Below are 12,895 nucleotides of genomic sequence, written 5' to 3'. Positions count from 1 at the left end.
TCAGCCTCCTGAGTAGCTATGATTACAGGCTTGAGCCACTGGCACCTGGCTTCCAATAGAACTTGGTCTGGCCAGGATGACACCTAGGAAGGGTTGTAGTGAACAAAAAACAAAAAAACATAAAACATAAAAGCCTTGCAGTTACTGAGACTTAACAGCTCCTGTCTTCACTTTATATAGTGTTGTTTTTTTCTTTCTCTAGACGAAAATAAACCCATTTGGATGCATGCGGAAGAAAGAGAAGAGTGCAAGGTAAGGCTGTACTATTTTGAGGGACTTTCTAAATTTGATGCAATGTGCATTCACAGCCATCACTCATTTGGAATTATCTCTCATAATTTAGGGAAAGCAGAAGGACGGGACGTCTTTTGGGGAGTATGGTGGCTGGTACAAAGCCTGCAAAGTTGATAGGTAGGTCTGTTGCTCTGAAAACAAGGCAGCCCAGCAACATATTGGCTCTTGAGCAGCTTAGGAAGGACATAGGTGTGAACTTCCTTAGTGTTGGGGTCACATAGGCTCACATTTTCCTAAATTCTGATGACACATCCTATGCTTTTTTGTGAATGAGGTCATTTTCATTTTCATATATAGAACTTACCTGCAATAGAATGGGTTCTGTCCATTAATGATTCTTTGTCAAGGTTACCTATCTAATTGAAGGAAAAGAAATGCTCAAATGATGAAACAGTGTTGAAGGTAGCTGTTCAGCCTATGAGGGCCAGTATGCAGCAGGCCTAGAGAGCCGGTGCTGAGGAAACCTGGAAACCTGCTCTAGTGGCACACAGTATGATGTTCAGCATGCATGCTGCGTGTGCACATGCGCGCGCTCTCTCTCTCTCTCTCTGTCTCTCTCACCCTGGGGGTGTGTGTAGGCCCAGCCACGCCTCTCCCGTGTGCTTTCCAACCCTGAGCTGGTTCCTACCTCCTGCCCTCACTTGCTTCATGGCTGCAGCCGGCCCTCCTGTGGAGAGCACACCTTGCCTGCTTGGCTACATTTTCTCTGCCCTAATTTCCTGTAGCATTCAGCTTCCCATTCAGGGTTCAGGAAAAGTTACTGGAGCCTGGTTTGTAATAGATTCCTCCCTCTTGACTCCCCATACTTACTGTAATATGTGAAATTTACATCTTTCATTGGACAGTTGTCTCAAAGTCATGTTATTCCTGTAATTATTAGTGAGAGAAAAAACACCTTTCAGAGTAGATTTGTACTAGAAGGAATATATATGCTTTTTTTTGTTTGTTTTTTTGTCGGTTGTGGGGCCTGAACTCTGGGCCTGGGCACTGTCCCTCAGCTCTTCGGCTCAAGGCGAGCACTCTACCACTTGAGCCGCAGTACCACTTCTGGCTTTTTCTGCTTATGTGATGTTGAGGAATGGAACCCAGGGCCTCATGCATGCGAGGCAAGCGCTCTACCACTGATCCACCTTCCCAGGTCCCCCCTCCCCCCCTTTTGTTTTGAGACACAGTCTTGCTGTGTTCCAGGCTAGCCTGCTTCACAGCCCTCATCTTATTGCCTCAGCATCTTGAATGCTCAGGTGGTAGACATGTGCCATTATGCTTGGCTGTTTCTAACTTTTTAAAGACTCTGACAGGTATGCAGTCACACTGCTGTCCCTGTCTAGTCCCTTCATACACACTGTTTCTGTTTAGTGATATCATGGTGGGATAGTCTAGCTTGCTGTGCAAGTGACAGGATGTGTCCAGCAACAGAACACTCCTGCTTGCGTGGGTCAAGCTCCTGCCTGCAAACATAGCATGCTGACTACTAGACAGACAGACACATACTGTTATGGACAGAGATCAGGTGTCTGTGGCAATGGAGAGGCCTGGATGGATGCTGCATCTACCTGCTACAGGGGCCAGAGGGGTCTGACAGTTCTGGGTAGAAGGGCATCTTGAGTTAGAAGCACTCATTAGCCAAAACAAAGGAATGTCCTCTCATGGTGTCTCTTCCAGAACAGATTGACCCTGAGAGGTTGTCTGGCCTCTGTGCCTCTTAGCTGCTGGCATTGAAGGAGATTGTACAGTGGAAAGTTAACATTTTCATTATAACATGTCTGACCTTTAGATCACATGCTGTGATGGGGGTTACCCTGGGACCTGCACTTAATGGTTCTATTTAGGACCTACATTTAACAGTTCCACATATTATGTGCTTTCTTACAGTCCAACAGTCACAACGACTTTAAAAAACCTTGGCGCACTTTATCGTCGTCAAGGGAAATTTGAAGCTGCAGAAACATTAGAAGAAGCTGCCATGAGGTCACGTAAACAGGTGAGTATAGCGCGCGCGCGTGTGTGTGTGTGGGGGGGGTAGGGCTTGAACTCTGGGCTTGGGTGTTCTCCCTGCACTCTTCAGCTCAAGGCTAGAGCTCTACCACCTGAGCCACAGTACCACTTCCAGATAAGAGTCTTAAATTTGTCTACCTGGGTTGGCTTCAAACCACAGTTCCCAGATCTCAGCCTCCTGAGTAGCTAGGATTAGGTGTCTGTGAGCCACTTGTGCCTAGCTTGCTGGATATTTCTGCCCATGCTGGCCTCAGATCTCTATCCTCAAGATCTCTGCCTCCTGTATAGCAAGGATTGCAGGAGGCTCACACATGTAGGTTGGGAAAGCCCATCTCTGTGGGCACACATATTCATTAAAAGATTGCATTAATAAAATCCTTGGGTTTTCTTTTTACCTAGTGTGGGGTTAGCTGTGATACTGGCTTAGATAATAATCAAATCAAATGTCTACCATAGACAACGACCAACCATTTCATACAGATAAAGTGTGCATAGCAGGTTATACACCATATAAAAGATCGTGCATGTTGAGTGTCTTAACAGAAAACTAAAGCAATCTTAACAAAACGGGGTATTATTTGAGAGATTGTTTTAGTTGAAGATTGATTGCCCAGGTCTTTTTCTCCCTGGAAGTCAGTTATCATATATCCTGTGCTAAGGAGCACTTTTAACTTTCTCCCCTAAAACGCATGGTATGAGGATACTGTAGGACAGAAGACTTGTACCCTCCCCTGACCATAAGCATAGACCCATCTGGGTGGAGACCCCTGGGTCTGGTTGAGGCTAATCTGCAGAGTTAGATTCTAAAGCACTCTGACCCAAGGAGAGGAATGTCTCCATCCTCCCATTGCTGAAGGCTATGCTCTCCAAGGCACTCGGCTGCACATCCAAGTGCCAGTGCCTTAGCTATTCAGGCATCACAACTTTTTCCTTTTTTATGCTTGTACTGGGGCTGGAACTCAGTGTCTCATGCTCCTGCTTGTCTTTTTCATTCAAGGCTGGTGTTCTACCAATTGAACCATAGCTTCACTTCTGACTTTTTGGTGGTTAAATGGAGATGAGTCTTGTGGACTTTCCTGCTCAGGCTAGCTTTGAACCTCAATCCTTAGATCTCAGCTTCTTACTTCAGACATGAGCCACTGGCTTATGGTTTACTTCCTTTGTACCAGTATTACTTTTTTTTTTAATTTAGAACTTTGAGCTCTCACTTGTCTTTTTTTTTTTTTTTTTTTCTGTTGGTGGTGGGGCTTGAACTCTGGGCGTGGGCGCTGTCACTGTGCTCTTCAGCTCAAGGTGAGTGCTCTACTGCTTGAGCCACAGTACCACTTCCAATTTTCTAGTGGTTTATTGGAGATAAGAGTCTCACGGACTTTCTTGCCCAGGCTGGCTTTGAACCGCGATCCTCAGATCTCAGCCTCCTGAGTAGCTAGGATTACAGGCGTGAGCCACTGGCACCCAGCTTTCACTTGGCTTTTTTGCTCATGCCTGGTGCTGCATCCCTTGAGCCATACCTCCAGTCTGCTATTTTGCTAATTAATTGGAGATGATCTGGGCTGATTGTTCAGGCTGGTTTTGGACCTTGATTCCTAAGTCTCTGAGTGGCTAGGGTTGCAGGTGGGAGCTGTTGGTGCCGAGCCATTTTAGATACTTGATCACATCTCATCTAGCAATCTTTTTTTTTTTTAAGCATTTCAGATAATTTGTAGGCATCAGTACTTTACTTACCAAGACTTTAACTGGATCTACAGCCTAATTTACTACAGCTTTTTGAGAAAAACATTTGCATAGTGTGCTCACCCATGTTTCTGTTCCTGAGTTTTAGTGGTATGGACATGGTGGAACCCTAACCTCTTGCTGTCACCTAGGCAGTCCCTGCTACTCTGTTTTTTTTCTTCTGGTCACTTGTCCCTTGATGTTGAGGTATCTGAGAAATCCCTTGTAAGATGTAAATGCTAATGGGTCAAACCATTTTCCCCCTGGCTGGCTCACAGGGTCTTGACACTGTTCACAAACAGAGAGTGGCTGAAGTGCTAAACGACCCTGAAAACATGGAGAAGCGGAGGAGCCGGGAGAGCCTCAATGTGGACGTGGTCAAGTACGAGAGTGGCCCTGACGGAGGGGAGGAAGTGAGTATGAGCGTAGAATGGAATGGGGTAAGTACAGTACACAGCCGGCGTGCACTAGGGTAGCTGCCGGCGCACCCGCCGGCTCTGCTCACTGGCTTTCTCTGTCTCACGTGCTATGCCTTCTACTTTTCTCAAATTAAGTGCCAGGAAAGCCCTCTTATAAATTCCTAACTTCTGCTAATACTGAAGGCTGCTGCTTGCTTGGAGTAGTCTTTGTCCTTTCCTTAGGAACCCATGAGAGCTACCTGGCAACCCTGGAGCGCGCACATGCTGGTTGAGTGTCCTGGCTGTGTAAAACGTAATCCATAGTCACTACTGGGATCAGTATAGCAGACAACTAACTGCTTCTCTAACTTGCCCAGTTCACTGCTAACCCGTGCTTCTGACTTCACTGTGCAGGCTGCTCTAGGTTTTTTTTTAGAATTAATTAGCTTGTCTTAAATGGAGATGCTTTTGAACTGGAATTTCTTTTTAGAAAAAAACAACGCAACCCAGTGCTGGTGGCTAGCTCCTGTAATATTTGCTACTCAGGAGGCGAGATCTGAGGATACAGTTTGAACCTAGCCTGGGCAGGAGTGTCTTTGAGATTGTTTTCTCCACTAAACTACCAGGAAAGCCATAATTGGAGCTGTGACTCAAGTGGTAGAGCACTAGCCTTGAGCAAAAGAAGCTCAGGGACAGCGTCCAGGCCCTGAGTTCAAGCCCCAGAACTGGCTTCCCATTCTACCCCCCCCACCCCCCCAAAAAAGAACAAAAAGAACATCTTGAGCAAGGCATTGGGGGTGGGTGGCTGCTCTTCTACCTCTCTTGCCGCTGGCAGCCCTGATTCTCACTCTGCCTGCCCCTGTTTTTCCATGGAGGGGCTGCACGGGCCCTGCCTATCCCATTTGCTTGCTCTGGGAAGTTGTCTCCATTGTTGCCTACTCCAGGTCACAGACAGTGCCTGGCTTCTAGACATTTCCATAGCAGGTGGACGAGGTCTCTGTATACTGGGCTGGTGTCTGTGGAAATGTGCTCCTTCAAGGGAGTTGGAAGCACTCCAGCTGTGCCACTGGCATCTGAACATCAGCCATTATGTAGTGCATTTGTGTTCAAGTGTACTTTGGGGCCTGTCTTACTTTCAGAATTGATTTATTTCTTAGAATTTGCTATAACTGTAGCAGTTTGGGAGGAGTCAGCATCCTGACTAAACGTTTTGTAAAACATGTTTTCAGCCAGACTGTAGAGAGAACATTGTCTTGACTGTCTGTCCAGCAGGTACCTTGCTTTGTTTCTTTCCATGCCATGACAACCAATCAGCATCTGCTTTGACTGCATAAGCTCCGGTGGGCAGTGGCCCCAAACTGCAGTGAGGCCCAGGATGCCTGTGAGAGGCTGTGCTGTCAGAGCTGTGTACTGTACTCAGCTGCTCTGGCACCTGCATGCTTTGTCTTGAGGGCCTTCCTGCTTGGCCTTCAGAGGCCTGCTCGCAGATCTAACACTCCTGGGTGAAGCTCTGGAGGAACTTTCTCTCGAGACAGTATTTCTAGGTCCATATGTATGGAAATTCTATGACAATAGAATTGTCAACAACCCAAGTCCCCTCCCACCAGGGAGGAAGGAGCCTGGAGGAGTGCAGTGATGTCACCACAGGGTGCAGCAGCACCTCTCTGTGCAGGGGCTACTTCCTCCTCTTTTTTTTTGTTTCTCTTGCCAGTGTTGAGGCTGGAACACAGGGCTTCATGCAAGCTAGTTATATCTCTGAGTTGTATCTCACCTCTGTTATTTTATTTTGAGACAGGCTCTTGCTGTGAAGCTCTTGAATTGGTGATTCTCCTGCCTCAGTTCCCTAAGTACTGGGATTTTAGGCATGCTCACCACACTCAGTTTTCGAGCATACTTTTGTTATTTAAAACAAGTGTTATATACTTAGGTGTTTCTTTAATTAGCTGTACTGGGACTTGGCTATATGTGGTACATGAAGAGTTCATTTTCTGTGTCAGGTTTGGTTCATAGGAGTACACTAAAGTCTGGAATGCTAGCTTGTCTCTTCACTGGCAATGAAATGATTTTTTCTGCTGTTTCTGTTGAAGTGAAGAGTCCCTGAGATTTCTCAGTCAGCAGTTTAAAGATGGTTACCATTAAAAATGGTTACCATTGGCAACCACTTGTTTGTGTGCATCAAGTTCTTTTTAGGGGTAGGAGTGTAGAGTGCTTACCTAGTGTTCATGAGGCCCTGAGTTTGATTCCAGCATTGGGAAAAGGGGGAAAAAAAGGCTTCTTTTTTTATCATTATTTATTTGAGATGAAATAAGAAAGTGAATGTTGAATGTTGAGTAGATGTCATGATGTTACCTCCAACTTCAGATTTTAAGTTCTGGTTTTCATAAAGGTGTCTTCCTTGTTCTTGCTGATTTAGTTTATTAGAAGGAGAACTTGTCATCCACTTTTTTTTTCTCTTCTTGAGATAGGGACTTGCTGTCTAGCCTAGTCTGGAGTCTGATCTGAAACTCAAAATCCTCCTGCCTTAGCCTCCCAAGTGCTAGGATGACACGCATTTGTAGTGAGAAAATGCCACTCAGCTCTCAGTTATATTGTAGTTCTGCATGAGATTTTAAAACTAGGATGTAAGTGCTCTTTAGAACTCGTGCATCGACAAGGATGCGGGTGCCCTCCTATGCAGACAGAGCTGAAGCTGACAGTTTATTATAGGACTTGCTGGCCCATGCCATCTCACAAGATTTCAGGTTTTTTCTTAATATTCAGAAGTAGCATCTAAAACAGAGAGATAGACCAGCTGCCCTGGGTTACCCTGCGTGCAGTGGAGCTGTGTGTTAGGAAGCAGAGAGAGGCGACAGCAGCGCTGAGGCAGTGGGGACCCAGGAGATGCAGTGCAGGGAGAGCAGTCTGTGCTGCTTTTTGTGCTGTGAACAGGGCCTGAGGGCAGGTTTTGCAGTTACTCTGTCCTGTTTGGATCCTGCTTTGAGCCTGTACAAATGAAACTAGGTTTCCTCAGCTTTGGTCCATGTGACTGTGTTTACCATGTGACCTGCACGTGGGGTCACAGGTTCTCAGGGGCCCCTCTGGGCTTCTTGTGGGAAGTCATTGCATTGATGGCAGGTCCTTCGGGACACATGACTCGGGTGTCTGTGGACCTCCACGCCCAAGGGCAGCCTCTTGTCTGCATGGTTTTTTTTCCCCATGTTCAAATACCAGGGCTTTCCCCAGGATCCTTCTGAAGCACCTGTTCCTGTCTCTCTTTCCACACTGAGATTTCTACACAGTTCAATAATGCACTAAAATTTTACCAAGGATCACTGGAGAATGTGACGGTGCTAATTAGAAATAGCTTAGATTTTATTTTTGAAAAATTACATTAGGAAGACAACTAGAATATACCAAAAATAAATTGAATTACCACAACATCTGCAGTCCTGTTGTACATAGCTAATAATTGCCACTGTGCATGTTAAACCAATATGCCATGTGATTAGTTTCTGCTCAGAACTCTACTTTGTAATATGAATATGTGACATGAGGATTTAAAGATGTGGCCCTTCCAGCCCAGGTCGAAGGGGATTGGCCTGCATTCTGGGGAGTTGCTGTACCTCCCCCAGGTGGCGAGTGCTGGGCAGGGCAGACTAACTTGCCTGGTGCCAGTTGGTCAGCCTGGCCCTGAGAATTGCTCACCTAGATCTTCTGAGGCCCCAGGGAGGCGATGGCTGGCCCCAGTGCCCACATCACCTGCCACTTGAGTGAGTGGTTCCCAGGGTGTGTGAGTGGTGCCCAGTGAGCTCCCTTGGGACCTGGGAGGGGGTGGTGAGCACCCTGTGGGAGCACGGTGGTGGTGGGCAACAAGATCTCGGTCCCTTCTTGTGCAGAGCAGTGGGAACTGATGTGTTCTTGTCCTCCCAGCATTCACGAGGCCTTGGTAACAAGTTTTATTTTTCCATTTAAAGATGAGAAAGATGAAGCTCGGGCTGGTTAAATGACTTGCTCAGCGTCCATGGTGAGTCCGAGCGGGCAGGGACAGGCCCCACTGTCTGTGCTCCTGTCGAGATGTCGGCTGCCACTCGGGCAGGACGCAGGAGGCGTTGTGCCCAGGGAAACCCATTTTCTTTGGATGGTCAACTGCATGCTTACAACGTGCGCTGCCCTCAAGTCGCCGGGTCTTACGGTTCTGAAATGTCTAAGATGCTAGTGTTTTAATTGAAGAGATGAGAGTCACATACAAACTTCAGGAAGGACTACACTTGGGGGATATGGCAGAACAGGAGAAGTTAAACGAATGTGTCTTCTGCGGGTAGCTTTTATTTTGGTTTTTCATTGATGACTCTCCTTTATGTACAGTTACTTGTGTCTTGCAGTAAGTAAAAGATTCCTAGAATGATGCTAGTCTCATACTGCCTTCCACTCTGATGCTTGTTTGGAGTAGGCCAGCCTAGATGCTTCAAGCCACGTTGGGCCCAGCCCCACCTCTGAGCCGGCCTGGTGAACCAGAGTGACAGAGGGAAGGCCCAAGATGAAGCCATGATCCCTGTGACCTAGAAATACTGTAGACCAGGCTGTGTGGCGCGGGGCCTGCGCCCTGTCCTCCCGTGGGCTCACTGGTTCTCTCCTTTTTGTCCGACAGGCCTAGCTGCCCGGGTGCCTCCCGCCCTGCTCCTGCATGACGGGCAGTGCCTCCTCCGGCCCCCCCCTCCAGTGCTGCCCGCTGTGTCTAGCAGCCCCTAGGAGCTTGTCAGAGCTGCACCTCTGGGCCTGGTCATTCCTTTCGGTGCTGCTGACCTGGGGTTCCTGATCTCTGTATACATGTAGCTTCGCCAGATGTGTACTTAGTAATATCAACTGTATTAATAAAACCCATTTACCGTGTTAACACACATTTAACGATTAAGAGCGATTAGCTGTACACTCTGCTAGCAGGTAGTTAGAAGTGTCACACAGGTTTACCGCAGTGGCATGACAGTGACCTGTGGACAGTTGCTGAGCTGTAGGAGTAAGGCATGTGTTGCACGTCTGTGATACTTAGAGAACATCTGGCCAGTACGCCTGCCCGAGGCCCTGGACATGCTCAAGTAGACTTGCTGTGTAGTCCTGTGTAATTCTGCTTTTCTCTACTAATCTTTAAAAGCTCAGTGATGTGTGTATTTGTGTCTTTCTAACTTCTAATAAACTCACTCCAACTGACTTGTGTCTGTGTCTGTCTGCTCGATACACTGCTCACTCTTCCTCGGGATGCAGAATTGCACAACCTCTGCAAGGAGCCAGTTCCTGTCTTACTGGGGATCTGTTCTGAGAATAAATGGTGCTGCACACATATTTCCCACTCTGCTTCTGATTTTCCTATCTGAGCTCTGCCACGTGCTTTATTTCTACTCTCACTTGGGCTATGACAGCTGGCCACTCACTCCTTTCTTCCTACAAGAGGTCTGAGGATTCTTAGTTACTTTATAAAGTAAACATTTTAATTTTCCAGCCACATTTATAGCTAACATTTAATAAGACCACTGTGAACTTGATTGACAGTTTATCTAAGCATGGCTTTTAGATGAAATGGTCAGGAGGAAGGCTTTGGGATAGTAGGCTCCGTGCTGTCACCTCGGCCCGATGCGCACAGTGTCCAGTGGGACTCAGCTTCTGCTGATACTCATGGAAGCGACCTCAGTTTTTATTGCAGCTATTTTTAAGACAACAGTCTTAATTCTTGGGGATGTGCTTCCTTTTGTTTGAATGAATTTCCTCTTCAAGGACTTCCTTGATTATTAGGTTGTTTTTAATGAAATTTCAAACAGGTAGATTTCTGGGAGGCCTGCATTTACATAAGTACATGGCAGACTGGTGGTGTTGATCGCTGGCGGCAGGCGGGCTGGGAATTGCTGCTTGCCCCTGCTGTTCCTTGGGTGTGGGAGGGAGGAACAGCAGCTTCACACTTGTTCACATTTTTTTCAGGATGGCACTGGATCTTTAAAACGCAGTGGTTCCTTTAGCAAACTCCGGGCTTCCATTAGACGCAGCAGTGAGAAGCTGGTTAGGAAACTGAAGGGAGGAAGTTCAAGAGACAGTGAGCCGAGAAACCCTGGGTAACTATCTCCCCAGCCCGCCCGCCCTCCCTGCCAGTATGCATCCCTGGGCCATGCGTCCCCGTCCCCCCACCTTCCTGGCGAGCCCAGATTCCACACTGGGAAGGAGGAGTAACTTGTGTCTGGTGAATCGGGAAACAGCTGAGAGGGCTGTGCCTTCAAAAGAAGACATTTGGCTAGGCGCTGAGATCTGAGGATTGCAGTTCGAAGCCAGCCCGGGCAGATAAGAGTCCATGAGACTCTTATCTCCAATAAACCACTGGAAAACTGGAAGTGGTGTGGAGGCTCAAGTGGTAGAGCGCTTGCCTTGAGCTGAAGAGCACAAGGACAGCGCCCAAGCCCAGAGTTCAATCCCTATGACTGACACACACAAAAAAAAAGTTCATGGAAGTTTTGATTTTGTTACATGTTCAGAGAAAGCTTTTGCTGTGGAAAGTGGGAAGTTCAGTATTGTAACACGGAGCATTGAGTGTGTTTACATTATATACTAATACATTCTTAAATTAATGTTCATTTAAATCCCTCATATGTTTGGTCTTTCCAAATCATATGTGAGCTGTGGATTGTATTAACTCTGATGCAGGTAGACAGGGTAGTTTTCAGTTATAGGGACATGAGGCATGTTCAGCTTTTCAAAAGCTTAGGTTTCCATGTGTTTGAAGAAAAGTGTGATCGCAGGTCTTGGGGTGGGTGGGTGAGGATGCCCACGTTGCCTGAAGGGTTTTCCACAAAGTGGGCTCGACCTTCTGTGCTGTGCTGTGAAGCTGCCTGTTCTGTTTTCGGTGAGGCTCCGCAGAGCCTCTTGTCAGCCCTTTGTCTTGCTTCCCGTGTGTCCCTGTTCACGAGAGACAGATTCCTTAGTAAAACCCTGAGCTTCAAGCCTGCTCACCAAGGTACCAGGTGGCTTTGGAGAACTTGTTGGCAGTATTAAGTTATGTGCCTGATTAGTTGGTGATTTTTGCATTTTAAAGGTGTGTCCACTCTCATTCCGAGACCTGCTACCCCACAGCCTTGTGGGCAGGCTTTGTGGAGCCTGAGCTAGTGCGAGAAAGAAGTTAGGTTTTCACAAGTCTTCTCTTCATAACTGCTCGCTGGCCTGCCTCTACAGAAGCAGTTTTGGGATGCTTATGTTTGTGAAAACCCGAGATCAGCGTTTGAACATTGCTGTGCTCCTACCAGTTTGTGGGAGCTCGCAACAAACTGCCCTCTGCTGGCTAAAGGCAGGTACTACCTGCCCTGCAGATTTCCAGAACTGTAGTTAACTCCATTGTGGGGCTTGAACTCAATGCTTGTGAGCTATCCTGCGCTCTTTAGCTCAAGGCTAGTGCTCTACTACTTTTAGTCATAGCCTCATTTCCGATTTTTGAGTAGTTAATTAGAGTCTCACAGAGTCTCTTCTGCCTGGGCTGGCTTTTTTTTTTTTTTTCCCCTTGTTGTTTTGGGGCTTAAACTCTGGGCCTGGGCCCTGTCCCCAGCTCTTCAGCTCAAGGTTAGTGCTCTACCATTTGAGCCACAAGGCCACTTCCTGTTTTTTTGGTGGTTAATTGGAGCTAAGTCTCACTGATGTTTCTGCCTGGGCTGGGTTTGAACTAGGATCTTCAGATCTCAGCCTCCTGAGTAGCTAGGATTACAGGTGTGAGCCACTGGCACCTGGCTCCTTCTCCTCCTGTCTTCCCCTTCTTTTTTCCCCCTCCCTCTCCTCTGTCTCCCTTCCCCATTTTCTTCTTTTAATGGTAGGGCCTTCAGCTTTGTAAGTAAGCACCTTACCACTTGAGCCACACACCCAGCCTTTTTTTGCTCCAGTTACTTTTTATTAGACTCTCACATTTTTTTTCTGAGCTGACCTGGACTGGGATCCTCCTATTAAATCTCCCACACAGTTAGGATGTTAGGTGTGTGCCACCATGCCCAGTTTTATTGGTTGAGAAAGGTCAGTTAACTTTTTATTTTTGTTTTTACTGGTTGTTGGGCTTGAACTCGGGTCCGGGGCACTGTCACTGAGCTTTTTTGCTCAAGGTTAGTGTTCTATCACTTGAGCCACAGGATACCACTTCCGGTGTTCTCATGGTTAATAGAGATAAGAGTCTCATGGACTTTACTGCTGAGGCTGGCTTTGAACTGTGATCCTCAGATCTCAGCCTCCTGAGTAGCGAGCATTATAGGTGTGAGCCACCAGCACCAACTTCATTCTTATTAAGGTGCTGTACAGAGGGGCTACCATTTTATAAGTCAGGTCATGAGGTCATCTCTTTTTTTGGACAACGCCACTCCTTCCTTTCCCCGTTTCCCCTCTCACTCGTGCCCGTAGGTTGCACATGCTTGTCCTGTTTCATCATGGTTTTCATGCCTTGAGAGTTCAACAGAGTCCTTGTGAGAGGTCTCAGCTTTTGTAAGGAAAGGTAAACTGGCCAATTAGAT

At 47.1% G+C, this 12,895-nt stretch overlaps 1 protein-coding gene across 15 annotated transcripts in view; it reads left to right on the top strand.

Annotated features, from left to right (window-relative positions):
* Nucleotides 1-12,895, top strand: part of Klc1 (kinesin light chain 1) — a 48,046-nt gene that overhangs the window by 30,121 nt on the left and 5,030 nt on the right. Inside the window, exons 10-15 of one of the 15 annotated variants that reach the window (XM_069997482.1) lie at nucleotides 203-252; nucleotides 344-411; nucleotides 2,167-2,275; nucleotides 4,281-4,415; nucleotides 8,354-8,403; nucleotides 10,347-10,436. In XM_069997482.1, the coding sequence (XP_069853583.1) occupies nucleotides 203-252; nucleotides 344-411; nucleotides 2,167-2,275; nucleotides 4,281-4,415; nucleotides 8,354-8,386 (395 nt within the window). In that variant the 3' untranslated portion in view covers nucleotides 8,387-8,403; nucleotides 10,347-10,436. Of the gene's footprint in view, nucleotides 1-202; nucleotides 253-343; nucleotides 412-2,166; nucleotides 2,276-4,280; nucleotides 4,443-8,353; nucleotides 8,404-9,027; nucleotides 9,585-10,346; nucleotides 10,478-12,895 lie in introns of those variants that run through there. The other 14 variants (XM_069997478.1, XM_069997483.1, XM_069997479.1 and 11 more) reach the window with 14 other exon arrangements.

The sequence above is a fragment of the Dipodomys merriami genome, unplaced genomic scaffold (assembly GCF_024711535.1).
Source record: "Dipodomys merriami isolate MVZ:Mamm:240054 unplaced genomic scaffold, mDipMer1.0.p SCAF_50, whole genome shotgun sequence".
Lineage (NCBI taxonomy): Eukaryota > Metazoa > Chordata > Mammalia > Rodentia > Heteromyidae > Dipodomys > Dipodomys merriami.
This window is presented reverse-complemented; position numbering and strand designations above follow the sequence as displayed.